Source organism: Lithobates pipiens, unplaced genomic scaffold (assembly GCF_037356315.1).
Source record: "Lithobates pipiens isolate NorthernLeopardFrog02 unplaced genomic scaffold, aLitPip1_a1.2 Scaffold_8, whole genome shotgun sequence".
NCBI classification, from domain to species: Eukaryota; Metazoa; Chordata; class Amphibia; order Anura; family Ranidae; genus Lithobates; species Lithobates pipiens.
The window spans coordinates 456478358-456505420 of record NW_027507903.1 but is presented as its reverse complement, the minus strand read 5'-3'; the positions used below and the strand labels follow the sequence as shown (position 1 = coordinate 456505420).

Below are 27063 nucleotides of genomic sequence, written 5' to 3'. Positions count from 1 at the left end.
ATGCTGTATATAAAATTATATATTTTTTTTTAAAGTACAAATCTATAGATTCCCTTTTGAGATGCTTTTATTACTGACACTACGATGTGTGCTTATATTTCTCGTTCTCTACAGCTAAAAGACTGTAATGTGGTGGCCTCGAAGCTGGTGCTGATCCTGGACGACTTATTGTGGGTGCTGACGGACTCGCAGTTGAAGGCCATGGTTCAGTATGCTAAATCTCTTAGCGAAGCAATAGAAAAGTCAACGGAGCAGAGGAAAAGCATGGCCAGAACTGCAGAGCCCACACAGGTGATCCAGCTTACCCGACCTATCCTAGCTATCAGTGCTGGTGTAAAGTGTCACTTCAATGATTTTATTTAAAAATGTAAAAAAAAAAAAGTATTTGCAGTGCTTTACAGAGTAAATAGGCTATACATCAGTTCCTTCTCCCGAATGAGCTGACCGTCTAATAACCCTATCTGAGGGAAAATGCTTGTGGAGTGAAGTTCATACCAACAAGTGAGAAAAAATAAGCTCTTCATGTAGATAACATTGTTGGGGGTAAATAAATGTGTGAGCACAGTGCTACAAGGCATCAACCACTCATTAGTTCACATTTTGATAGCGCTGTCAGTCACTAAAGCCAGCCATACATGGATCAAAGGTTGGCCAGTCCCTACTGAATTGGCTGAATTTCGTTCCACGTATGGATACCCTAGTTGAGCTGAAGTCGATCAACTTTTGTACAGCCAGCCTGTCATTTATTTATTTTTATTTATTTTTTTCCCTGCTGATTCAACAAAAAACTAAAAATTAATGTATGGGCTGCCTTGGTTAAAGCAGTTCTTCAGCCTGGTTTTCAAACATTAAGAGTAGCTGCTTGGTTTTAATAAACAGACGCCTGTCCAGGGATCCTCGTCGGGGACGGTCCTTCACCAGTCTTTGCGTTCCCGCCACTGGCATCCTAAATGTGGTAGCTGGCTGTGATTCCTGGCAGATTCACAGCTGGCTCCCCATTGCGCATGTGCTAACCGCACCACACTGCACCTTGTGATTGGACCCACAGCCTACTGGGACCTGTAAGGTGTTCCATAACGGTGTCTGAGACCTGTTGCCCTATAAGGGTGGGGGGGAGGGGTATTGAATTTATTTTGGTGGAACTGCCTAGGCGATTCCAATGCGAGTGGGAGCAGCTACCTCTGAAAACTAGGGGGGGGGGGGAGAGAAAGTGGAACTTCCCCTTTTGGATGAAGTTCTGCTTTAACATCCAACTGTCCTCACTGCCAGTAGTGATACATTGTAGAACAATCACAATGAAACAAAGTGGGTGGCTAGAAGGCAGTAATGAGTGCGGTAAGATTAGATTATATGAAATTTGTTTGATCTGCATACTTTAGCAACCTGCATTCCATGCTAAGTAGAAAAGCCAGGTAAAAAAACGTTTTCTACACACCACGAGAACTTGTTCATAGACTATATGCAGTGACCTGGGTTATTATTTACAGGACAATGCAGGTTACCACTGGGGCACATACAGAACAATTGTTTCCTCTGTGGCCCATTCAACCTACAATGCTGCAGTGATGTGCGGTGCAGTAAAATTCAGACATGCTTTATTTTTCCACAGCGCATGAGATGGCAGCACTGGTCACAGTGCCACAGGGCATCACTCCCAGCTGCTTTATGGAGGCTTGAATAGAGGGCACATGCCCAATAAAGCAAGCAAAAAAAAAAGAAAAAAAAAAACTATCACCCCCTCCTACCCAGTAAAATCGACACCGGCCCGCACACTAAAACAGAGGGTTTTAACATGTGAAAAGTGTGAACCGGCTCTAAAAGTGATTTTGCTCTAAAGCCACTCGCTTACAACACAACACTAGATGAAAACATTTGCGCTTATACTCAGAGATGCAAGTGCTGATTCCTCCCCCAAGGTTCCACTTTGTATCATATATACAGTTTCAAACAAATCTTCTGGTTTCCTAGGACTGAAGTTGTGTCAATCCAGGGAATCTGCTGAACCAGAAGATTTGTATATGTAATATGTAAACTGTATATACAGATGTGTGTGTAGTACAAAGCAGGACGGCAGGGAGGAATAAGCACTTGCATCTCTGAGCATGAGTTCAAAAGTAATTTTCTATTTGTTCCACCGGAGGAATGCATTGTTCTTGGGCAGGTGCTCAATTTCAAAAATGGGGCATGGCACCAACTGTCTTTAGGAAGTCTGTGTGTCATTCCTGTGCCCAAGACAATTAGGCCCCATTCACACTTGGTCATTTGTAATTGCGATTCCAAATCGCTGTAAAACTCATGATGCGCGTTTGGGTGCCATTCTTTCTTAATCGGGAATCCCTTTCAAACTGTTTCCTAAACGCAGTATGAATTTAGTGACTGTCGCTTGACATAATCATGCAGAAATTGCGACACAAAGCACACCTTTTGTGTGAAGCTCGTCGACCAAAAAGGAGCAGAAGCTTCTTTTGGGCGACAGACCTGCATTGGGCAGCCCATCTATTGAATAAAAAATTGCGAACTGGAATTCTTGTTTCTGCTACGCGATATGTGGACGAGGGCCTTACACAAGAAAAGCGGTAACTGAAAAAGAAAGTTATTTTAGAACAGGAACATTAAAATGTATGTAAACTTGAAATCAATTTTGGGCTTTGCATGGCATGCTGTCTCTTTGTATGCAGTTTTCTTAAAGTAGCAATAAACTGGTTACTCTCAGTCCCCTCCAAATCCGCAAATTCCTTATTTATTTATTTTTTGCTGCTGTGATCTAATTTCCTTTTGGAGGGCGGCAACTTTCTCATAGGTCCTGGAAGTTTTAACCATTTAAAGCACCCTACATTGATTAATTGTTGTCTCTATCAGATGTTTTAGCCCCTGCGTGGACATGACTGTTATCCCCTTCTAAAGACCTATAAAAATGACTAACAGGATGGCTACATTTTGTTCTCCATGGTCTCACTGTTTGAAGGAAAGTATTCGCCCTCTTTTTGCTCACTCCCTAGATGGACTAGGGACTATGCACTATGATACTGTGACCCAGAATTGGTCAACAGCGGACTAAAGCACGCAGTTAGCTGACATCACAGGGCTACTCTGGAAGGGATCCCAGCAATATACCCAAATGCCTGCGCGGTAGCTGGCTCGGCCTCTCAACGTGCCGCTGAGAGCCTGAACCAGCTGCTCCTGTCCAGCACTCCAGTGAGCACTGGAGGAGCAGAGCACAAAGCTGTGACTGACAGTTACTGAGTTCAGCTCAGAGCTGACCAAGAAATAAGAAAATTGACAGTCAAGTGATCGCTCAGTTCTTGGGCTTAGAGCCAGTGGGGGACAGCTGCAGCATGACACCAATGCTGCAGCCATAGAGTATGTATTTTTTTTTTTTTTCATTTCCCACACTTCTCTTTTATTTTGGGGAATAGCGATTACCTTTTTGCCCCTGGTTGCCTGTTATGTAATGGAAGTGATTCGGCTGGTTGTTAGGCAACCCATTTACACAGTGGGGACTGTGCCTTGTTGTAGAAGCCTACTTGTATATTTTAAAGATGAGCTGTAATGTTGAAGTGCCATACGTGGATCAAAATTCAGCCGGATCAGCAGGGGCCAGCTGGTCGGATTTCTATCCATGTATGGGCAGGAAGGTTGTGCAGAATTTGTTCTACCCATCAACTTATGTACAACCGCCCTGTTGAATTTTCCCCGCTTGAACACTGCTGCAGGCTCTAGCCTGCAATTCTGGTCAGTGCATTCTGATGGTGGGGAAGTCTTCACACTGTCAGAATACAATAGCTTAGCAGGGAGGATTTCCCCATCCACATCATGTGTGGATGGGACTCGTCGGTTGTTTTTTTTTCGTTCAACCTCCTGGTTAAACAAAACAACTGCCTGATCTATGGGTTTCTCAAGGTATGTAGAACAAAAGTTTTTATACAGTGTTTATTTTTACAGAGCTGGACACCACCTACAAGCTCCCAGCAGGTGAAGACCCAACAGTCCACCACGACGGCTGAGCAGAACCAGGCCATCCTAAAGCTATTCCGAGACTTTGATGTGAAGGAAACCTCTTATCACCTACTCATCTCCCACCTGGACCTGCACATCTGTGATGACATACACTCTAAGGAGAAAGGTGAGCACACTACGTGCCATCAGTGCCTTGTCCTAGGCCTGGGACCTCCTGTGCACTGTGGTGTACAGAGCACTTTTAATTTAAAACTTTATGCAAATGGCTACATTGTTAGAATATACAAATCCTTGGGAAGATAAAACTGTAAACACGTTTCAAAGGTTTATTCCACTCAGGGGTCGGCAACCCATGGCATGCGTGCCAAATATGGTATGCAGCCGCATTGATGATGGCATGCAAAGGAAGCCTTTATCAACCACTGCCCACATATTAGGAACAAAGAAAAAGTACCCCCCGGTACTGTGGGACTTAAAGGGCAAACTTATGTGTAGAAAAATTATGATGAACAAAAATTTCACCAAGAGCTGGAAAACATTGGAAGAGGGGCTTCTCATGTAGTCCGACGTATTTTGGGAGTCTTGAAGTGTATACCTTCTTAAGGGTCATAGAGAAGACAAAGCAAGAATTTAAAAGAAGTACTCTAAAAGAAGAGAAGAAACACAGTATACAGTTTTGAGCATGAACAAGGCAAGAACTGTGTCTATAATTGGAAGCACAGCAGCCATGAAAGAATATACATACCAGTGCTGTATCATAGGATAAAACACTCCTTAATGAAACAGAATGAAGCTGAAACATATGAGTTAATACATAAATCTTTCCATCTTCTTTTGGTTGGTCTCTCCAACAGGAAAGATTTATTTCTCATATGTTTCAGCTTTATTCTGTTTAAGGAGGGTTTTATCCTATGATACAGCACTGTTATGTATATTTCATGGCTGATGTGCTTCCAATTATAGACACAGTTCTTGCCTTGTTCATGCTCAAAACTGTATACTGTTTTTTTTCTCCTCTTTCAGGGTACTTTAAAATTCTTACTTCGTCTCCTCTATGCCCCTGAAGAAGGGATACACGTCAAGATCCCCGAAACGCGCTGGGCTACATGAGAAGCCTCTCTTCCAATGTCTTCCAACTCTTGGTAAGCACGGTACTCAGTGTATGATGTACTGTATACTGTTATGGTGGTGGTCTGCACCTACTGGTTTTTCCAATCATTTATATTGAGGTGCAGTCCTGCAGCTGTAAACAGAATTTAGGCACGTGAGGAGAGGGTGTGCTTTGATTCATAAAAGTTGTTATATAAAGTTACTTTCAAGAGATGATAAAACCTTTGTCAGCTTCCTTGTAGTTGTGGAAGTATGGTTATTGTGTGATACACATTGTGACCACTCACTTCTGTTTTACAGTGCTGGATCGGAGGATCACTGGGGGCGCCATGCAGTTATCCTTTAGTCAGCTGACCGTTGACTACTATCCTTATCATAGAGAAGGTATGTCTTTGTGTAGCTTGTGCTAGTCTGTTATGGAATTTATTGTACATTTACTAGTTTGGCAGGCCAAGTAGATTGGTGAAAACACATTCAATAAAACTGTCATCAATTAAAGTCTAGCCGGCAAACACAGCCCTCGCATGTGTGTGTACGCCTAAGCATGCCTGTGTGATAGAGGCCTTTAGTCTATATTGTTTTATAAGGCGTTTAAAATGTCAAACCATGTACTTGTTTTCATTTCGAATGATTCCAGCTTGTTTTGGGAGTACTCGGTAATATAGTTTCAGGCTTTCCCATGAGTGTTTTTTCGCCCCCTCAATTTTCTGTGTTATCTCATAATTCCATGCAAGGGGGCTTTTTGCAGCATATACAATGCTATTTGAAAAATTTGTCTGCTTGGCCAAATGTAGTATATAAATCCTGAAAGGGAACACGGGTACAGATACACAGAATGTGTGCACCACTCTCTCAGCTAAACCAAGGAATTTTAGGAGGTTAACATAGATGAATCCTAAAAATGAATACAATATACTTGATCAAAGTTAAATGTTAAGAAATAAATACATCTCAGAGATAAAGTTTAATGAATATGTTGTTGAATGTAATAAGATGCATTTGTAGCCCTTATACAATCATTTCTGCCATCTAGAAGTCCCTCAAGAAGCAGTGGTAGAGAGGTGTTTGGGTGTGCAGATGGTAAACTCACATAGTGGGTAGTACATGGTAAATTTGGTGTAGCAGGGTTGGGGGGGGGGGGGGGGGGGGCTTATGAAACATAGACCAACACGTTTCTTTCTTCTGAGCTTTAAAAACCCAACAAATTTAGATAATTTCATGGGGTACAGAAGTAATATTAATTAGGGCTGTTTGTGATACAAATGATGACATGTGCTTTTATAATTATATAATCATTGAAAAGCTCCTCAACTGTATGTTTTGCCAGTATTTAAAAAAGACTAGGAAAACTTAATGTGAATGAATCACTAGCTCAGGATGGCTTACACCCTAGAGTCCTCAAAGAACTTAGCCATGTTATAGCCAGACCACTGTTCCTAATTTTTAAGGACGGCTTACTCAGTGGAATGTTACCAGCAGATTGGGGGAAAAACAGATGCAATGCAAATATTTAAAAAGAGCCAATATATACAAGTGATGCACTTGGGAGCATGCAAATACACACTAGGGGAGAACCTTTGGGGGTCCAGTAGAAGACAGACTCGGCAATAGCCTGCAATGTCAAGCTGCAGCAAGAAAAGTGGGCAGACTATTAACATGCATTAAAAAGGGTATTTACTCAGTTACTACTTAAAGTGGTTCTAAAGCCTTAAAGCTTTTCACCATAATGCATTAAGATGAAAAATCTGTGCTGCAAAACTCCCCCCAGCCCTCCCTTATAATTATCTTATTCCGATCCGGTGACATGCACGAGAGCAGCGGCTCTCCCTCCTCCCTGGGTGGATTGATAGCAGCAGGTGATATTGCAGTAGATGCAGGCAGGGTGGCTCAGGAGTGCTTTCCATGGGGGCACTTACCGAAGAGGAGGAGGCTGGAGCGCTGGCGGGGGACCCCAGAAGAACAGGAGCGGGCTGCTCTGTGTAAAACTATTTCACAGAGAAGGTAAGTATGACATGTTTGTTATTTTAATAAAAAAAAAAAAAGTTGCAACGTCGCTTTTTTTTTCTGCGTTTTTTTTTTTGACGTTTTTGCAATGTTTTTTACAGGTGTTTTGAAGTTCAAAAGGTCACCAATGTAAAAAAATGACAACGCCTGTAATCTGCCAAAAAAGAAGCTTGTTTTTTGAGCGACGGACACTTTGCTTTAGGTGACAGAACGCTCAGATGTGAACAGGGGCCATCGAAATGAATGAGATTTTTCTTGTTGGGCGTTTTTAGAGCTGAGGCTTAGAGCAGAAAAACACCCAAAAACGCCTAGGTTCTAACGGAACCTTAGGACCTGTTCACACCTGAGCATTTTTCAGCTTGTAAAATGCTCGGCTCTGAAGCTCCGAAACACCCAACAAGCAAAATCCCATTCATTTCAATGGCCCCTGTTCACATTTGAGGGTTTTGTCACCTGAAGCTCGAAAAAGTACATGAGCTGCTTTTTGGCTCCATAGAATTCAATAGAAACTCCTGACTTGAGCAGAAAAAAAACACTTGTAAAACGTTCAAACAGCAGCTCTCCACCTCTAATTTTCTCTCCCTTTCCTTCCCCTAGTGCTTTTTATAGTCTAAACAGAAATGCCCGAAGCTGTAAAATGCTTGTAATACACTGCTAAAATGCCTTAAAAAAAAGCTTATAAAAGCGCCAGTAAATCGATACGCTCAGGTGTGAATGGAGCCCGCGTTCTACCACTTTACAAAACTAGTTTGGCCATATCTTGAGTATACTGTCCAGTTTTAATTACCAATCATTGGGAAGAATGTGCTTGAATTGGAGAATCCAGAGAAGGGCAACAAAGCTAATAAGAGGCTAAAGGACATCGGTTATGAAGAACGACTACACACATTAAACGTATTCTCACTGGAAAAGCAATGCTTAAGAGGGGATTTGATTGTGTTCTACAAATCCTTGGAATGGGTCCCTAGCATTAGGAGGAAACTTTTTTTAGGTCTCTTATAAAGAAACAGAAATGAGAAACCGTGTAAGGTGTTTCTTTACTGCTAGGGTGGTAAGGATGTGGAACTCCCTTCCACAGTTGGTAGGGTCAGCAGAGAGTGTAGATGAGATCAACAGACTTTTAGGCTCGGTCCACATACTGTATATGTGAATTGGATGCATTTTTAACTGTAAATTGGACAGGCTTTCAATGGTGCCAATTCACACATGTGCGGGGCAGCTGTGGTGCAGCTTTAAAAATGGCCCTGTGTGTTTTTGGGTCTGGTTTAGGTTTTATTTTAAGGTAAATATTTTCACCTGAATTGCGCCTGAACCAGTGAACAGAACTGCACGGGACTGCCGCACTGAAACCACGGCTGCATATGTGTCAACCCAGCCTTGGATGTGTTTTATTAGCGAACACAAAAGCAGGGACATTGAAAACATTAGTCGCGCACACACACACTTTCAGGTTGAACTGAATGGGCTGGTGTCTTTATTCAACCTTCCCAACTATGTAACCGCGGCACACTGGGCAGATCTTGAAGAAGAGGCTCAGTGGTGTTTGGTGGCTGGCACAGTGAGCGTCACCTGGAGTTTTTAGGTTAAAGCGGAGTTCCCATTATAAAACAATAAATAAAAGTCAGCAGCTACAAATACTGCAGCTGCTAACTTTTAATAATTGGACACTTACCTGTCCCAGGGTCCAGCGATGCTAGGGATCAAAGCCCCGCTCCTCTCCCCCTCCGCTCAGCGGCGCCGGCATTTTAACTGTGGGCCGCGCAATCATCTGGGACCTGTCAGGTATCCCAGATGATTGCCTAGAGGGTGGGGGGGAGAGGTGATCCTCCTTCCTGCACCGAGGGAAGTGACGTCAGGAGCCCAGGCGCTGAAGGGGGCAGACTACGAGAAACCCCCTAGCAACACTCATTTAGAGGTGAGTAAAAAAAAAAATTTGCTCCAAATGTTTTTTTTTTATTTATTTTTTTAGCACATTTTATTTTTTTGGGGGTTGAACTCCACTTTAAGGAAAGTATAATTATTAAGAAAATTGTCAGCCTTAGTTAGGGTGGGGGGAGTAGCTGAAGGATATTCTAAAGGTGCATTGAACCGTTAAGGATTGTTTGCAAAGCTATGCAAATCATCCCTTTATGCCAGCTGTGCATTTGCATTCACCTGTTTTTACCAGCGATTTTACCTAAAAATCATAGAGATTTATTCCAACCTGCATACAGTTGATTGGAAGCTGCGAGCATGAATATTTAACAGTATGTCGGAGAAGCTTTCTTTGTTATAAATATTTACGTGCTCAAAATATAAAAGATATGCGCATCTCATGTGAATCAATAAAGTGGAGTATTGTGAACAAACACAAAAATTACCACCATGTGATTAAACAAACATCATAATATAATCTGAAACCAAATTCATCAGAAAATAATTCATCAAAAAAATAAAATTCATTAAAAAAATTTATAATAAAATATCTTTTCATCAAAAAAATACATATAAAGTGCCCTGGTGTTTTCATTTCAATCCATGTTCAAATCTTTCTATGTAATCAAGTGAACCACTTCCAGTGAAAAAATATTTTCTACCAGTTTTTCCAAATATAAATTAAATGTGCCACTTACCAGATCCCAATGATCTCCAAGTTTTATAAGAGATCACATATCGCATGAGAATATGTGGATTCCTCCTCTATGTAACCCGGACTCCTCGATGGATCAATCCAACAGAATCCTAATGGTCTTCCCAGCCCTGCGCACTCCAGCATGGACTCGCTTGATGCTCTCCACTCTGTGTATGTGTTGGGTTTAAACATAGGGAAGACTCATCGCATAATACTTTTACAAAAAGGTTTATTAAAGCTAAAATATTTCACTTACAGCAACTAGGATAAATCTAGGCAATAGAGAGGGTAATCCAACCAAGAGATCATAAAGTATGGATCATCACTTCTGAAGGCAGTTTGTAGTGGGTGGAGCCTGCTTGGGGCCCCTCCCACAGCTCTGACTTCTGCACAGGCTATGTACAGCACAGTGATGAAGTCACCACTAATTTTGCAAGATAACTGTGTTTGCAAATGTATTTGGTGCACACAGCTCATGCATCATGGGGCACAGAGCATCTTTGGGACTTCCCTGTTGTAAGGATTATGAAGAATCTAGCTCTGGCAGAAAGCTGCACAGATGTGACCATCACCTTCAGACGAAAAAAAAAAAAAAACTGAGGCAGGGGTTATGCCTAGGAAGGGACTTCCTGCCTTTTTTGCCAGTGTCCAGTAACCTAAAGGTGGCAGCATGACCCTGTCATAAGGATTATATGAAGTGCTCTGTGTCCCATGACGTACTCCAAGAAAAGGATTTTTCAGGTAAACCAAAAATCCCATTATTTTTCAAAAAAGTTTTTGTACTCGGAGTTCAGCTTTGAGCATGTATTGAAACTAGAGGAAAAGTGTTCATGTTACCCTTACCAGCCAGTTAGGGCTCTCATCTTTCATACGCAGGTAAAATAGAAAAAGAAGCTGTCTGGTTACTGTGGACATTGCTTAGTTTAACCGCTTCCCGACCAGCCGCCGCAGTTATACTGCGGCAGGTTGGCTCCCTTGCACAAGCCGTCGTAGCTATACTTTTCAGCTTGCGGGGTCGGGATAGCAGGTGCGTGCCCGCTGCACAGCAGGGGTGCTGATGCTCGTGGCTGACAGTCGTGATGACTGCCGGCCACGAGTGATCGTGAGCTGGAGACACAACAGGGATGAGTGTATGTAAACACACATTTCCCTGTTCTGTTCTGAGAGGAATGACAGATCGTGTGTTCCTATTAGCTAGGAATCCCGATCCGTCACTTCCTCTAGTCAGTTGCCTCCCCCTTCAGTTAGAATCACCTCCCAGGGAACACAGTTAACCCCTTGATCGCCCCCTAGTGTTAACCCTTTCACTGCCGGTGCAATTTTTTTACAGTAATCAATGCATTTTTAAAGCACTGATTGCTGTATTAATGCCAATGGTCCCAACAATGTGTCAAAATTGTCCGATGTGTCTGCCATAATGTCGCAGTCACAATAAAAATCGCAAATCGCCGCAATTACTAGTAAAAAAAAAAAAGACTTTATCCCCCTATATTATAGACTCTATAACTTTTGTGCAAACCAATCAATATACACTTATTGTGATTTTGGTAGAGAAAAAAAACAAAAAAACATGTATATATATCGGCCTAAACTGAGAAAAATTGGCTTTTTAAAAAAAAGAAAAAAAATGGGGATATTTATTATAGCAAAAAGTACAAAATCTTTTATTTTTTTTATTGTTTATAACACAAAAACCGCAGAGATGATCAAATACCACCAAAAGAAAGCTCTATTTTGTTTGGGTGCAACGTTGTAGACCACGCAATTGTCCATTAAAGCAATGCAGTGCCGAATCGCAAAAAGTGCTCTGGTCAGGGAGGGGGTAAATTCTTCCGGGGCTGAAGTCGTTAAAGAACAATTGTCACCCATAGAAACCATATTCCATGTTTGTTTGTTTGTTTTTTCCCTCTATGCTGCACTGATAGTAAATAGGAAAATGTTATTTGTTACAGTAGGCATTATATTCTTTTATTAGGCAGTTACATAAATTCGACTTGACTACACAAGTAGTACCTTACTGTGGCTACCAAAGGCTTGCTTTTAAAGGTCCTGACATCCGATCATGTTCTCTCATATTATAACAGAGGACAGTTGCTGCCACTGGATGCACTATGGGGATGCCACAAAAAACAGATGTTCCTGGTCACAGGAGCTGCTTCAAGAATTTAAATGTAATGTAGACATGCTGAAACAAGCGGTGAAAGATCACAGCTCCAGTTCACCTATTAAAACCATGCCCAACGTGTCCCAGCAGTATGGAGGTGAGTTGTCATTAAACGGAACAAAATGCAATAAAATAACATTTTTTTTTTTAAATGTGCATGGATTTTTTTAAGTTTTTTTTTTTTTTTTTTTTTTTTTTAACCAGTATTACTAGCGTATGCTACTGAAACGCACTCTGTCGGACCACTGAACACTACTTTTATGACCTTTCAACTACCTACCTGTCCTCCTTTCATTGATCGTTTTTTGTTCATAGAAGTTATAGTGCAGCTTCTATGAATGGAGAAGGGGGTGGAAAGGGAGGGCGTAGTTGGGCACTCTTGATAGCTCCCTCAGCTCTAAGCCCTTGTACACACGGTCGGAAAATCCGGTGGAAAATAGATCGGACCATGTTGTCGGATAATCCGACAGTGTGTGGGCTCCATCGGACTGTTTGCGTCAGAATATCCGACGGACAAAGTTGGGAGAGCTTAGCTATAAAATTTTCCCACAACATGATCCGATCGGACTTTGTCCGATCGTTTGCAGAGAATTCCGATCGGACAAAGTGCCACGCATGCTCAGATCAAATTACGAGACCAAAGCTATTGGCTACTAGCCTGTAGTCCCATCGTAATGAACGAACGTCATCACGTTCTGAACGATCGGATTTTCCGACAACTTTGTCCTACCGTGTGTATTCAACACCAGTTTCGGACAAAAAAAAAAATCCGACGGATTTTGTTGTCAGAATGTCCAACCATGTGTACAAGGGCTAATGACACTCGCTGTACCAGAAGATCACAAAGGCAGGGGTAGGGTGGGATTAGAGGAGGAAGATTTCAACCAAACCAGGAGACGGCATTACAAGGGATACATATCTCACAGATAGCAAGTAACGTCCCTTGCACTGTTGTTTTTTTTTGTTTTTTTAACTAAACCTATTCATTAAATATCAACAAATAATGCTTCCCCTAACCCCTCTTTCGCAAGCTGGTATCTAAGGGTAGATTTTGACTTACTCTAAACCTCCCTTATCTCTGAAGCCTGATCTGCATTTGAATTGCATTTCAGATGCTACTGACAGGCAGTTAGGAAGCAATGTGACACCTACTCAGTGCCTAATTTAACCCAATTTTTGCAAACGTGCTGCAAACATATGCATTGCACACGATTGCAGGGTGTTTACCATCATGTGCAATGTACGTGCAGAGTTTTTGCAGCTCTTTCCTATTTGACTGTATAGCATTTGGTGGGCTTTCCACCCGCTGATTGCTTCATGCCAGATGAACTTTGCTACGGGAGCAAAGGGAAGCATTGCGGCCATGGAATGTAAACATCCCTGCCTAGTGCAGCTTAAAGTGGTTGTAACCCTAAAAGAAAATGTTGATCCTGTTCCTTTAAAGCAGGAATAACAGCACAGTGCTTGTGCTGTGTAATTTGGTCAATTCTGTGATCTAAAATACCTGGCTGATCCTGCCTGGAGCTGCCCACCCCTCTGCCAACCAGTCTCCTCCCAGCTGACATCAGCAGCGGATTCTCAGCGCCTCCTGCTGTAGTTCTCAGATTGGGGAGGAGAGCAGCAGAGGGTCACGTGAGCATCGAACGGTGCTCTGAAATAAAGTATAACCTTTAGTACATAATTTTTATAAAACACATACATAAGGGCACATAATATAATGGAACACATGGGATTCTATTAAGATAACAAAGTGGCTTTACAACCGCTTTTAGTGGGTGGGGGAGGTTGACAGGTGGCAAAAACGTGGTTCAAAATTTTTACCACCCCCCCAACTGCAATTGTAAATGAAGGCTAATCGTTTTTTTCTAAGGTATAAGTTAAATGGAGTAGCACTTTGATCCAGGGTCCTGTGATGTTTCTCCCGACAGTTTCTGGTTGTGGTGACTGCTCTTCAGAAACTGCTCTTCTTGTTGGTCTACAGCCAGTCTTGTCAGTGGTCCAGTGTAACAGAATACTTTATCAAGTTAAGTTATTCTAAAATTATTTGGGAAATTTAACTATGACTTTTATTTATAGGTTCAGATTCCGGAATTAAGGTCTCGCCCACAGCATCTCTGGATCTGCCTAAATCAAAACTGATGTCCAGTTCCTTTGTGGTTAGGGTAGCTGATTTTAATATTTACCAGGTAAGCTAAAAAAGTAATATGCTCAAGTTTCAGGTAAAATTCAAGTCAAGCAGTAAAATGCACAGTTGAAATACATTTGTAAGGTGTCAATTCATGAGAATAGCTGAATGTGAAAGATCTGGATGTTTGTCACTAGAGCTGAAATCCTTGACCAAGTGGGAGTGAAACAGACGCAAGAACAGACTGAGCGCACACACTAAATGATGCATTCATTACACGATCACACCTTTCATTTCATATCTGCAGATGGTCGTTTCATCTCATACATAGCAGCAGAGCATTGTACTGTGTTGGCCATCAATAAAAGTAGACATTTGGATTTATAATAATACCATGTATTGGGTAACTGAATAGATTATAGTGCAGACGTAATTACCTGACGCAGAGGCCATTGTGCCTTGACAACTTTCACTACAATATTTTTAATTATTCAATAAATGGTATCATCCTATCCTATTTCTCTCTCCCACTGTCTTGTGCTCTCTTCTGCTTTCGCACTTTCTCTCTGCTCCTTTTGTAATCTCTCTCCTTCTCCTAAATTTTGCAAGCATGGACTGGCCACTGCTCCTCATCAGAAATTGCTTTATCATTCGATTTTTGTTGAACTGACCTGTTGGAACTGACCTCATGCTCTTCCCCCCCCTTCCCCCCACTTTTTCCTTGCTCCTCTTGTGCCCCTCTCCTTCCTTTACGCTACCCCCCCCCTCTTGTGCCCTCCTGTTCCTCTTTTGTGCTCTCTTCCTCTTGCCTTGTGCGCTCTCTGTGCTCCCATTGCACTCTCTCTGTTCGCATTACACTTTCTTCTCCTGTTGTGCTCTCTCTGCCCCAGCTGCTCTCTCTCAGCTCCCATTTGTTCTCTCTACTCCAAGCGCTCGCTCTGCCCTCATTGTGCTCGCTCTGCCCTCATTGTGCTCGCTCTGCCCTCATTGTGCTCGCTCTGCCCTCATTGTGCTCGCTCTGCCCTCATTGTGCTCGCTCTGCCCTCATTGTGCTCGCTCTGCCCTCATTGTGCTCGCTCTGCCCTCATTGTGCTCGCTCTGCCCTCATTGTGCTCGCTCTGCCCTCATTGTGCTCGCTCTGCCCTCATTGTGCTCGCTCTGCCCTCATTGTGCTCTCTCTGCCCTCATTGTGCTCGCTCTGCCCTCATTGTGCTCTTTGATCGAACGGCACATTCACTGCTCCCCATTGTGCTCTCTCTGCTCCAACTACAGAGCTCCAACTGCGCCCCCGTCTGCTCCAACTGCGCCCCCGTCTGCTCCCTTTGTGTTCCCAATTTTTTGTGTTCTTCCCTATTCATGTTGAGCTTCCCTTGTGAACTCTTTGCTCCCTTCTCCTCTTATGTGCTCTCTTCCTCTTCCCCTCTCACTCTCTCATTGTCCTCCCTTCGCTGCCCCATGTCTTCTCTCTTGCGTGCTCTCTTACCCCCCCCCCCAAGCTCTCTCTCTCCCCTCCATTATCCTTCGTTACCCCCCCCCCCCCCAATGCGCTCTTTCTCTCTTGCTCCCCTCCACACACAGAGCCCTCTCTCTCTTTTATCCCATGCACTTTCTCCCCTCCCCCACCCACAGAGCCCTCTCTCTCCTACACCACGCTCTTTCTTTCTCTCCCCCCCCCCCCCACGGCTCCCCCCCACCCACGGCGCTCCCCCCCACCCACGGCTCTCCTCATCCCCCGGCTCTCCTCATCCCCTTGCTCTCTGCTATCTTCCCTTTTGTTCATCTTTTTTTCCTATCTCTATTTGTCTACACCTCCTCCTCCATCCGTCACCCCTCTCTGTTTCCTCTCATTTACTTTTCCAATATCCATTACAGATTTCCTGTAGGGAAGATGTAATACAGTGCAGGCTCAGACTTCTGTGATGACAATGTAATAAATAACTGTCTTTCAGGTATCCACAGCAGATCAATGCCGGTCGTCCCCTAAAACTATGATTTCCTGCAATAAGAAGAGCTTGTATCTTCCCCAGGAAATGTCTGCGATTCATATTGAATTTACTGAATATTATTTCCCAGATGGAAAGAATTTCCCCAGTAAGATTTGTCATATATCATATTTTTTGTCCTTCAATATTTTTACTCTGAAAGACAATTTTTAGACAAGAGAGTAGCAGATTTATAGTGAAGATGTGTAAATGTGTGTGCTTTTTGTGATCTGTATAGATGGGAAAAGGAGTTTGACTATTTTATGTAATCAGTCCAGTCCAGAGCGGTGACAAGGAGGCATGATCAATAGGTATTTTTCTGTAATTGCATAAAATGCAAAAAGAAAAAAAAACACCTTTTATCTAAGGACTGGTAATTTGCAATATATTAAATTTTTGTTGTTGGGTTTGGATATACTTTAAAAAGGAATATAGTTATGATCACATAAACCTTTCTCAATAAACATTATGTGTGATGATCTAACCAGCTTGCAAGAGTATGACATAGGTTTAGGAGCTATTACACTCAATTACATGAGATCACACAAAAACTATCTTCATGCTGGGAATTTTTCCCTAGTGAGAACTAATGTGTTTCACTAAAATGTGAATATTGCTCAAGTCTTGCTGTTTAGGCCATGTCTGGGGGGAAAAAAGGGAGGAGATCGAGCTGGAGAGGGGGCTTCTCTTGCACCTCCTGTTCAACACCCCTGGTAGTGATTACAGGTGGTGTGAGAACACAGAGCATACAAGGGTTGGTGTAGCTGGCAGCGCCAGCCGTTGGTTGCAGGATGCAGGTGAACGTGGATCACCAGATAGGGACCAGAGACTGGAGCATGGTGGCACTTGATAAGCGGGGATGTAGCCAGGACACAAGCCAAAAGGTCATCAGCAGCCGGGCAGCTAGGTACAGGAATAAAGGCAGGAGTGAAGTCAGAGCACAAGCTAAGGTCACAACAAGTGGGCAGGAATCCAGAGACAGGTCAGGGGCAAGCCAGCTCATGCACAGGAAGGCAAATATAGCAGGTCAGGGTGCAAGTAAAGCAGAAACTACTTGAAAACCAGTCAACAATCTGTCTGTCATAATCCAGCTTAAATAGGTCGTTTGGCGACAGAGCCAGTGTGGAACGTGTGTGTACACACGTCGCTTAGTGTGCACGCTAATATGATTGCATGAGTGTGCCAGTACACGTCTTGCAGAAAGTCTTAGCATGCGCATAAGCCTGCAACAGTCCTCTTCTCTTGAAACGTATTGTGGCTTTTCTTACAGGATTAATCTTCAAAGCCATTTTAAACCAAAACTAGGGTTAAACAGCAACACAGTTAAAATACATATGTGTGTTTTGTTTTACCTGCCAAAAGCTCTGTTTCTTTTAAACCTTCCTTTGATCGAAGCAGCCATGTTAGGTAGTATGGATAAAGCCATGACTTCACTTTTCTCTACTGCTTTTAAGCAATACAATTTGGTCACCAACCCTACCCTAGCCTGCTGATAGCTAACATGTTTCTGGTGATCACATTACCACTTCATCAGTACTGAAGGGCAAAACAACCTAAGACAATATAATTAAAGAGGAAGTAAACTCTTGTTAAAAAAAACCCCAAAAAAGACAACCTGCAAGACAAAAGCATAATGAGCTAGTATGCATAGCGTACTAGCTCATTATGTATTACCTCAGATTGAAGCCCCTGAAGCCATCCTCGTCTCCCCCTCCGGCCGCCGACATGTCGTCCCGGAGTTACTTCTGGGTATCGCGGCTCCATCGCTGTGATTGGCCGGAGCCGCAATGACATCACTCCCGCACATGCGCGCGGGAGACGGCGGTAACGGCACGCAGACTGATGCAGCGGCACATAGGCGCCATTGCGTCAGTTTGCTCTAGTGTGCATGTGCCGATGTCATCGGCACATGCAGGAGACGGGGGATATCTCCTAAACCGCGCAGGTTTAGGAGATATCCTGGGGTTAGCTACAGGTAAGCCTTAATATAGGCTTACCTGTAGCATAAAGTTTAAAAATGGGGTTTACAACCACTTTAACAGCATGGCTAACATAATATATAAATATATATATATATATATATATATATATATATATATATATATATATATATATATATATATATATATATATATATATATATATATATATATATATATATATATATATATATATATATATATATATATATAAATAAATAATATATTACTGTTTTATGCTTTCTAGCTTTACAGCCTCGATGAAGGGGCAGTCGTGAGCCTCTGAAACACACTGGCTATTTTTTTCGAACCTGGTATATATAATAAGCTTTTTACTGGGCTGGATACAAACCTGTGCCTCTTATTCCTCTTGTATTTTATTGTATTATAACTGTATTGTCTCCCTTTTATATTGTAAAGCGCTGCGTTAATTGTTGGCACTATATAAATCCTGTATAATAATAATTCATATATATATATGATCACTCCAGGGGCCCCAAGGAAAACCCAGACTGACACCGAGCTCCCTGTAAGAACAGGCTGGAAGTGAATATAAAACTACATATAGGTAGTTTAGAAGGAAACTAATATAAATCGACATCATTGTAGTGGTAAATGATTTATTTTCAGGCTTTGCAGGTTAGGATATAGAATCTTGCATTTTGATCCACTAAAGTTTTTTGGCCAGCACTTTAACCTCATTTAACTTGTTTGTTTGATAACCTCTATTTTCCATAGTGATTCCAGCCTACAATAACAAGCCTTCTAGCATAACAGCTGTCAAGCTTCATATTTCAAACAATAGTCACTTTTGTGGTATAAATTAACTTCTGTTACTGTTAACTGGTAGTTGAACACTTAAAATAAGGGGGCAGAGCAGGAGAAGAGGTTGGCCCCTTGTTCCATTGTTATGTGACAAAAGGCATTTCCAGCATCCCTCAACATGTGCTTGCAACGTGATCATCCCATGGGACAGTGGTCTTCAAACTGCGGGCCGGATGTGGTCCTTTGCTTGCCTTTATCCGGCACTTGGGGCACCATCAACTGACACCAATGATGGTCACCATTCCTCCTACAGACATCAATGGGGTACCACTCCTCCCGCAGACACCAATGATGGGGTACCATTCCTACCTTGAACACCAAGAATAGGGCACTGTTCTTTCCACTAAAACCAATCATGGGATGCTATTTGCACTCAACGACACCACAGTGTTTTCTAATCTCACTGGCCACAATCTGGCCCTTCTAAAGCCTCAAGGACAGTAAAAACTGGCCCTTTGTTCTGAAAGTTTGGAGACCCCTGCCATAGGGTATAGCAGACAAAAGCAAAAATGTTTAAATTTACATTTTGTGAACTTGCTTGACTTGCCTTGATATATGCAGGGCACTAAGATGTGTTACTAGTGCAGATTACCTTTTTCCGCAAGCTGAAACTCACACAAAAACTGTACCTGTAAGGAAGATGGAGGATACTAGTTGCCTCTTAAAAGCCGTCCGTGCCTCTGCACGCTGTTCTATTGAAGAGAAATCTTTGTGAAACGCTCTTTCTGGAGTGTCCCCTGCAACCATTAGTAGTTTCTCCCATTGGCCAGTAGATCACTGTTGTATCCTGTAGTGACGAGAGGTCGGTGGTAGAAACCACCGATCATTGCAGGGGACCAAGGGATGGATTCTCCCAGATGTGTGGGTTTCTGAAAAAGGCTTCAGCTGGCGAATTCTCATCAGCAGAGCAGCAGTACAGTTGGCAGAAGCGGTAAACATCCACTTCTTCAGGTACAATTTTTATTGTGTTGCAGGGTTGCTTTAAGGATGTCCTTTTGATGACTGTGTGATTGATTGCTTACTATCTACAAAGTTAGCTAATATACAGGTATATATAGTGACACATGTACTGAATACAGCTGACTTTTTGGGACTTAACGGTTATAATGAAACCACTTATGATTTTTTCTTAGTTCCAAGTTCCAACCTCTACGTACAACTGAATGCACTGCAGATCACTGTAGATGAGAGGAGCATCCTATGGCTAAACCAGTTCATTCTGGACTTGAGGCAGAGCGTTGACCAGTTCATGGCTATGTACAAACTCAGTGACAGCTCCAATGATGAGCACATTGACATTCGGGTGGACGGTCTGATGCTGAAGGTAATTCTTCGATCTCAGGTTATTGCAGGGAGAACAAACACTGCTGAATAATTCAGTCTGATATTCCAGGCTATTCCTCTAATCCATGCATGAATGATATTTACTTACTATGTATATTTTATGAGAGCACAGCAGGGCAGCATATAATGATGTTATAAAATCTATTCTTATTTCGCCAATGTGATTACGTGAAATACGGGGCATTTTCTATCCATGGGCGCTTTTAGATTGTTCCAAACACAGGGGAATTGAATAGCTTAAATGAGAACTACAAATTGAGTTGTAAAAAAAAAAAAAAATTGCTTTTCTAAATCAGCGTTTTTGTTTTTGGTGTCTTGCATTAGATTGCAAGCTAGATCACATTTGGCCTACTGAAATCCCATAAACTTGCTTTCTGTGTATGTTCAGGAATATGATGGCCACTGCAGACCTGGTGCTATGAGCCAAAAGTAGACCGATTTAGTGATGGGAACAGTGTAGTACTGTGGTGGCTGGTGAAGTTTTACGATGGGGGGGCAGACCCCGCCCGCCCGCCCGCCCTTTTTGACCCCTCCCACTTGGTGAAAATGGGCGTGGTTTCAGCAAAATCGTGGGCATGGCCCTAAGGTGGTGTGGTTAGCATCTGAGATGAACGAGGGATAGAGGGAGAGGGGGATGGAGGGAAAGCAGGCCCAGGTACTACAAAACAATAGAAATATGTGTATTCTAGAAAGTTTAACAATCAGCAGATAAAGATATTCCAAACACCTGGTTTTAGCACTTCAATCATCCCGGCACCATGGTTGTTATGGTGTGAGGATGATTGAAGCGCATTATTTCTATTATTACATTGTAATATAAAATTAAATCGTTCAACTCCCCATAATGCGGAATCAGTGGGAGGCCCTGAGCGTGTCACTAGCCACATCTTCTGCCACCAGATGTCATCGAGTGTCCCCGGTGGAGTCCGTCCTTACCTCAGGCGCCCCCAGTGGCACCCCTCCTTACATGCAGCCTGTGTCCCACCAAATGCAGCCAGCCTGTGTCATATCAACCCCCCCCCCCCCCCCCGTTCTCAGTGGGAGCACAGCGGTACTTACCTTGCTGTGTTGTCCTCTCCTGTCCTGCGGCGTCTCCTTCCACAGCATTGATGGAGAGGTCTGCTCCTCTCATACATCCCATTTTCTCTCTCCCAAGCGCAATGGGAGAGAGAAAACAGGAAGTGACATCAAACTCAGATGTCAATCAAACCGCCCGGCCGTAGTAATAGATACAACGAGCGCCAGGCAGAAGCTACTAGGTACTCCGGAAAGCACTGCAAGGTGGGATAAAAGCCTGCAAATTAAGTGCTGCGTCTGCAATCTCGTGATTGCATAGACTTGCCGCTTCCCATAATTGCACTGTGTCTGGTGTCGCACTGTGTCCGGCATCGACCCCTATGGACAAGCCGCCACTGGTGTAGCAGCAGGACTTTAAAGGAGACCTGTCATTAAAGAAATACCAGGGCCTGCCAACGATAACCCTACTCCCCAATGAAAAAAATATCGTACTAATATGTATGGAGTGGGAGCAGTTGTATATAGGCAATACTTAAAAAATATATTTAAAAAATATATACAAGATACACACCAGCACCGATACAACGTATGCCCGAATGTACATTGTAACAAATACTGATAACATCTAAGGCAGATAGAATTCTGTCCCAAGAATAATAATAATAATATGCCATAAATAACAATGATAGAAAAACCTACCATTTACATGAAAATCAAAAAATATTAAAACAAATAAACTAAAATAAAACGCTAGAATAAAATGTTGCCAATATACATATTATCCATTATTAACCACTTGCCGACCGCCGCACGACGATATACGTCGGCAGAATGGCACGGGCAGGCATATGGGCGTATATATAAGTCCCTGCCTGCCCGCGGGTGGGGGGCCCGATCGGGCCCCCCCCCGGTGCCTGCGGCGGTCGGCATTCCTTCGAGAGCGATCCGGGATGAGGGGGCGGCCATTCATTCATGGCCACCCCCTCGCGATCGCTCTCGACGAATGGAAATCCCCCGTGACATCACTTCCTCTCCTGTAATGTAAACACAGGAGAGGAAGTGATGTATTCTCTCCTCCGTGTCGGTATTTTCCGTTCCGACACGGAGGAGAGCGGATCGGTGAGTTGCACCAACACTCTACACACACAGTAGAACATGCCAGGCACACTCACACCCCCCCTTTACCCCCCGATCACCCCCCCAATTACCCCTGCCCCCCAGTCACAGTGACACCAATGTCATTTTTTTTTTTTTTTTTTTTTTTTTTTGCATTGGTGTCATTTGTGACTGTAATAACTGTTAGGGCAGTTAGAGTTAGCCCCCTTTAGTTCTAATGTACCCCCCTAACCCCCCCAATAAAGGTTTAACCCCGTGATCACCCCCCGTCGCCAGTGTCACTAAGGCTGGGTTCACATTGCAGCGGTTTATGAGAAAGAATGTGATTCGCACCGCACTGCAGTGCAAATCACATCCGATCTCTGTGCGATTCGAGTTCAGCCATTCGCCGCACCCGCCACACCCGCCGCACCCGCCGCAAATTCGCACGGGACCCTTTTTTTGGCCCGCAGCAGAATCGGATCGCATGGGTGTTCACACCATGCGATCCGAGTTTGCAGATCGCACTGCGATATGCGAACTGATCTGGGGGTGTCAGTAACATTTCACTGACACTCCCAGCAGTTCGTATAGGGCAGTGTGAACTGCCGCCGGGAGGCATGCGATGCGGGAACCCGCCGCGGATTCGCGGCGTTTCCGCATCGCTCCAGTGTGAACCCAGCCTAATAAGCGATCATTTTTCTGATCGCCGTATTAGTGTCACAGGTGACGCTAGTTAGGCAGGTAGGTATTTAGGTTCGCCGCAGCTTTTTATAGCGCCAGGGACCCCCATATACTACCGCATAAAGCCCCCTGATTGCCCCCTAGTTAACCCTTTCACCAGTGATCACCATATAACTGTTACAGGTGACGCTGGTTGGTTAGTTATTTTTTTATAGTTTCAGGGCACCCGCCATTTATTACCTAGTCTCACTAGTGTACCCCTAAATTTAGGGGTGTCTACTTTCCAAAATGGGGTCATTTGGGGGGGGTTTGTGCCATCTTGGCATTTTATGGCCTTCAAAACTGTAACGCCCTTAGAAAGCCTGAAGGCGGTGCTTGGTTTTCGGGGCCCCGTACGCGGCTAGGCTCCCAAAAAGTCCCACATATGTGGTATCCCCGTACTCAGGAGAAGCAGCAGAATTTATTTTGGGGTGTCATTTCACATATGCCCATGGCATGCGTGAGCAATATATCATTTAGTGACAACTTTGTGAAAAAAAAAAAAAAAAAACAAAGTTTGTAATTTTCCCGCAACTTGTGGCAAAATATAAAATATTCCATGGACTCAACATGCCTCTCAGCAAATAGCTTGGGGTGTCTACTTTCTAAAATGGGGTCATTTGTGGGGGTTTTGTGCCATCTTGGCATTTTATGGCCTTCAAAACTGTAATAGGTAGTGAGGAGTGAAGTCAAATATTTACGCCCTTAGAAAGCCTGAAGGCGGTGCTTGGTTTTCGGGGCCCCGTACGCGGCTAGGCTCCCAAAAAGTCCCACATATGTGGTATCCCCGTACTCAGGAGAAGCAGCAGAATTTATTTTGGGGTGTCATTTCACATATGCCCATGGCATGTGTGAGCAATATATCATTTAGTGACAACTTTGTGAAAAAAAAAAAAAAAAAAAAAAAGTTTGTAATTTTCCCGCAACTTGTGGCAAAATATAAAATATTCCATGAACTCAACATGCCTCTCAGCAAATAGCTTGGGGTGTCTACTTTCTAAAATGGGGTCATTTGTGGGGGTTTTGTGCCATCTTGGCATTTTATGGCCTTCAAAACTGTAATAGGTAGTGAGAAGTGAACTCAAAAATTTACGCCCTTAGAAAGCCTGAAGGCGGTGCTTGGTTTTCGGGGCCCCGTACGCGGCTAGGCTCCCAAAAAGTACCACATATGTGGTATCCCCGTACTCAGGAGAAGCAGCAGAATTTATTTTGGGGTGTCATTTCACATATGCCCATAGCATGTGTGAGCAATATATCATTTAGTGACAACTTTGTGTAAAAAAAAAAAAAAAAATTTTTTTTTTTGTCATTATTCAATCGCTTGAGGCAAAAAAATAAAATATTCAATGGGCTCAACATGCCTCTTATCAATTTCCTTAGGGGGTCTACTTTCCAAAATGGGGTCATTTGGGGGGGTTTTGTACTGCCCTGCCATTTTAGCACCTCAAGAAATGAGATAGGCAGTCGTAAACTAAAAGCTGCGTAAATTCCAGAAAACGTACCTTAGTTTGTAGATGTGACAACTTTTGCGCAAACCAATAAATATACAATTATTGACTTTTTTTTTACCAAAGACATGTGGCTGAATACATTTTGGCCTAAATGTATGACTAAAATTGAGTTTATTGGATTTTTCTAATAACAAAAAGTAGAAAATATCATTTTTTTTCAAAATTTGCGGTCTTTTTACGTTTATATCGCAAAAAATAAAAATCGCAGAGGCAATCAAATACCATCAAAAGAAAGCTCTATTTGTGGGAAGAAAAGGACGCAAATTTTGTTTGGGTACAACATTGCATGACCGCGCAATTACCAGTTAAAGCAGCGCAGTGCCAAAGTGTAAAAAGACCTCTGGTCATTTACCAGCAAAATGGTCCGGTCTGAAAGTGGTTAATGAAGGCATTAATATCCCATTCTACATTTAAGCCAAATGGCGAGTAAGATCGAATCGTATATATCCAGTAGGTTTCTAATCTGGAAACACCCCGAGTCATGGCGCCACCCCTCCACGGGGGTGTGTATTTGTCAATAGCTAAAAATTGGGTACCTGTTGGGTCACTGTTATGATATTCCCTGTAGTGTCTCGGGACAGTGTGTTTAGAGACCTTACCCTTTATTAAGGCTATGTGTTCCCCTACTTTAATCGCAAACGTCCTTGTCGTCCTCCCCACATATTGTTTGCCGCACGGGCAGGTGATCAGATATACTACATACCGGGTGCTACAGGTACAAAATGATTTTATAGTATGTGTTCTATTAGTTGTTGTTGATGTAAACTCAGTTGTTTTATGTCTACCGGCTATATTAAACTGACATACCACACATTTTTTACAAGGATAAAAACCTGTTAGATTGTGAAAAAATGATGGACGACAGGGTGGGTTAATAACATTGGGAGCAATACGGTTCCGTAGGGAGGGTGCACCCCTGAAAAGTACTTTCGCCCGCTCAGGTAACTTTGAGTTGAGGACTGGGTCACTTCTTAATACATCCCAATGTTTATCTATAATGGTCTTAATTTGTTTGTGCTGTACCGAAAAAGATGTAAGCATAGACCATCTATAAGTATCATCAGGTTCATGGCGCACTTTCTCAACCACAAGGCTCTCCCTGTTAGTGTCAATAACTTTCTGTATCTCTACATCAAGAACCCTAGCATCATATCCCTTATCCTCAAATTTTTGTTTAAGGATTACTGCTTGTGTCCTGAACGTATCAAGGTCTGTGCAATTCCTTCGCAGTCGTAGAAATTGACTGCGTGGTATCGAACTCAACCATGATCTATGATGGCAGCTATCGAGGGGAATGAAGCTATTCCTGTCCGTCGGTTTGAAGTGCGTTTTGAACACAAATTTATTGTCTACTAATTCAATCTCTAAATCAAGAAAATTTATCCTAGAAAGACTCATTTCAAACGATAGAGAAATACCCCTATCGTTACTGTTCAAATTCATAAAGAATTCGGTCAGCGAATCCGGTGAACCACTCCATAGGAGGAGGATGTCGTCTATATACCTAGCCCACAGGACCAAAGAAGGGTTCCTCTGGGCATAGACGACATCCTCCTCCCACTTGGCCATGAACAAATTAGCAAGACTGGGGGCAAATTTAGCCCCCATTGCTACACCCCGTTGTTGTAAATAATACTTGTCGTTAAACCAAAAATAGTTATGTTCCATGGCAAATTCTAAAAGTTCTATGAGGTAATCACATTGAAATGATGCCAGAGAGTCCTCACGATCTAAAAAATATCGAACAGCCTCTATACCCATTCCCTGAGGTATGCAAGTATAGAGGGACGCTACATCAGCTGTAGCTATGATACATTGCTCATGAAGCACTAAGCTTTCAAGTCTCCTGATTGTAGCACCCGTATCTCTAAGGTAGGATGGGGTTTTTTTAACCAGGGGTTGCAAATAAAAATCTATGTAACGGCCTATGCGTGAAGTGACCGAATTAATGCCACTCACTATGGGCCTACCAGGAGGGCTCACCAGATCTTTGTGGATCTTCGGTAAGTAATAGATTACAGGAATTGAGGGGGAAATGGGAACCAAAAAGTTTTTTTCTTTATTATTCAATATTTTTTGATCATAGCCTTTATTAATAAGATCCTTAAGTTGTTTTTTATATACAATCGTGGGATTATTGGGGAGTTGCTTATAGGTACCTGGCTCACCCAAGATCCTATGCATTTCAGCTTCGTACTTATCCCTGTCCAGAATCACAACACCCCCCCCCCTTATCAGCTGGACGTATAACTACGTCTTTTTGTTCACATAAAGATTTAAAACCGTTTGTTGAAAAAGTGGTTCTATTATTACATTTCATGGGGAGTCTATCAAGATCTTTTAATACTAAATCCTTAAATATTTTTACAGCTGGAACAGTGGGTACAGGGGGTATAAATAGAGACGGGTTAGCCAACCCGGAATGCACAGTTCCCGATGTGGCCGCTAGATAATCCGTTCTGAAGGGATTGGTTGTCAAATACCGTTGAATGTTAATCTTTCTGATAAATTTGTGTATATCAATAAAAGTATTGAATTTATTAAGTTGTTTAGGGGGTGCATATTTTAAACCCTTATCGAGTACTGATAATTCGGCATGGGAGAAGGTTTTCTTGC

At 42.8% G+C, this 27063-nt stretch overlaps 1 protein-coding gene across 2 annotated transcripts in view; it reads left to right on the top strand.

The window, feature by feature from the left end:
• BLTP3B (bridge-like lipid transfer protein family member 3B) overlaps positions 1 to 27063 on the top strand; it is a 137490-nt gene that overhangs the window by 66637 nt on the left and 43790 nt on the right. For both annotated transcript variants that reach the window (XR_013270269.1, XM_077468456.1), the window contains exons 7-13: positions 115 to 291; positions 3943 to 4123; positions 5368 to 5451; positions 11767 to 11943; positions 13923 to 14032; positions 15921 to 16062; positions 19891 to 20081. Coding sequence is in view for 1 of the 2 variants with exons in the window: in XM_077468456.1 (XP_077324582.1) it covers positions 115 to 291; positions 3943 to 4123; positions 5368 to 5451; positions 11767 to 11943; positions 13923 to 14032; positions 15921 to 16062; positions 19891 to 20081 (1062 nt within the window). In the remaining variant the exon portion in view is untranslated. The remainder of the gene's footprint in view (positions 1 to 114; positions 292 to 3942; positions 4124 to 5367; positions 5452 to 11766; positions 11944 to 13922; positions 14033 to 15920; positions 16063 to 19890; positions 20082 to 27063) is intronic.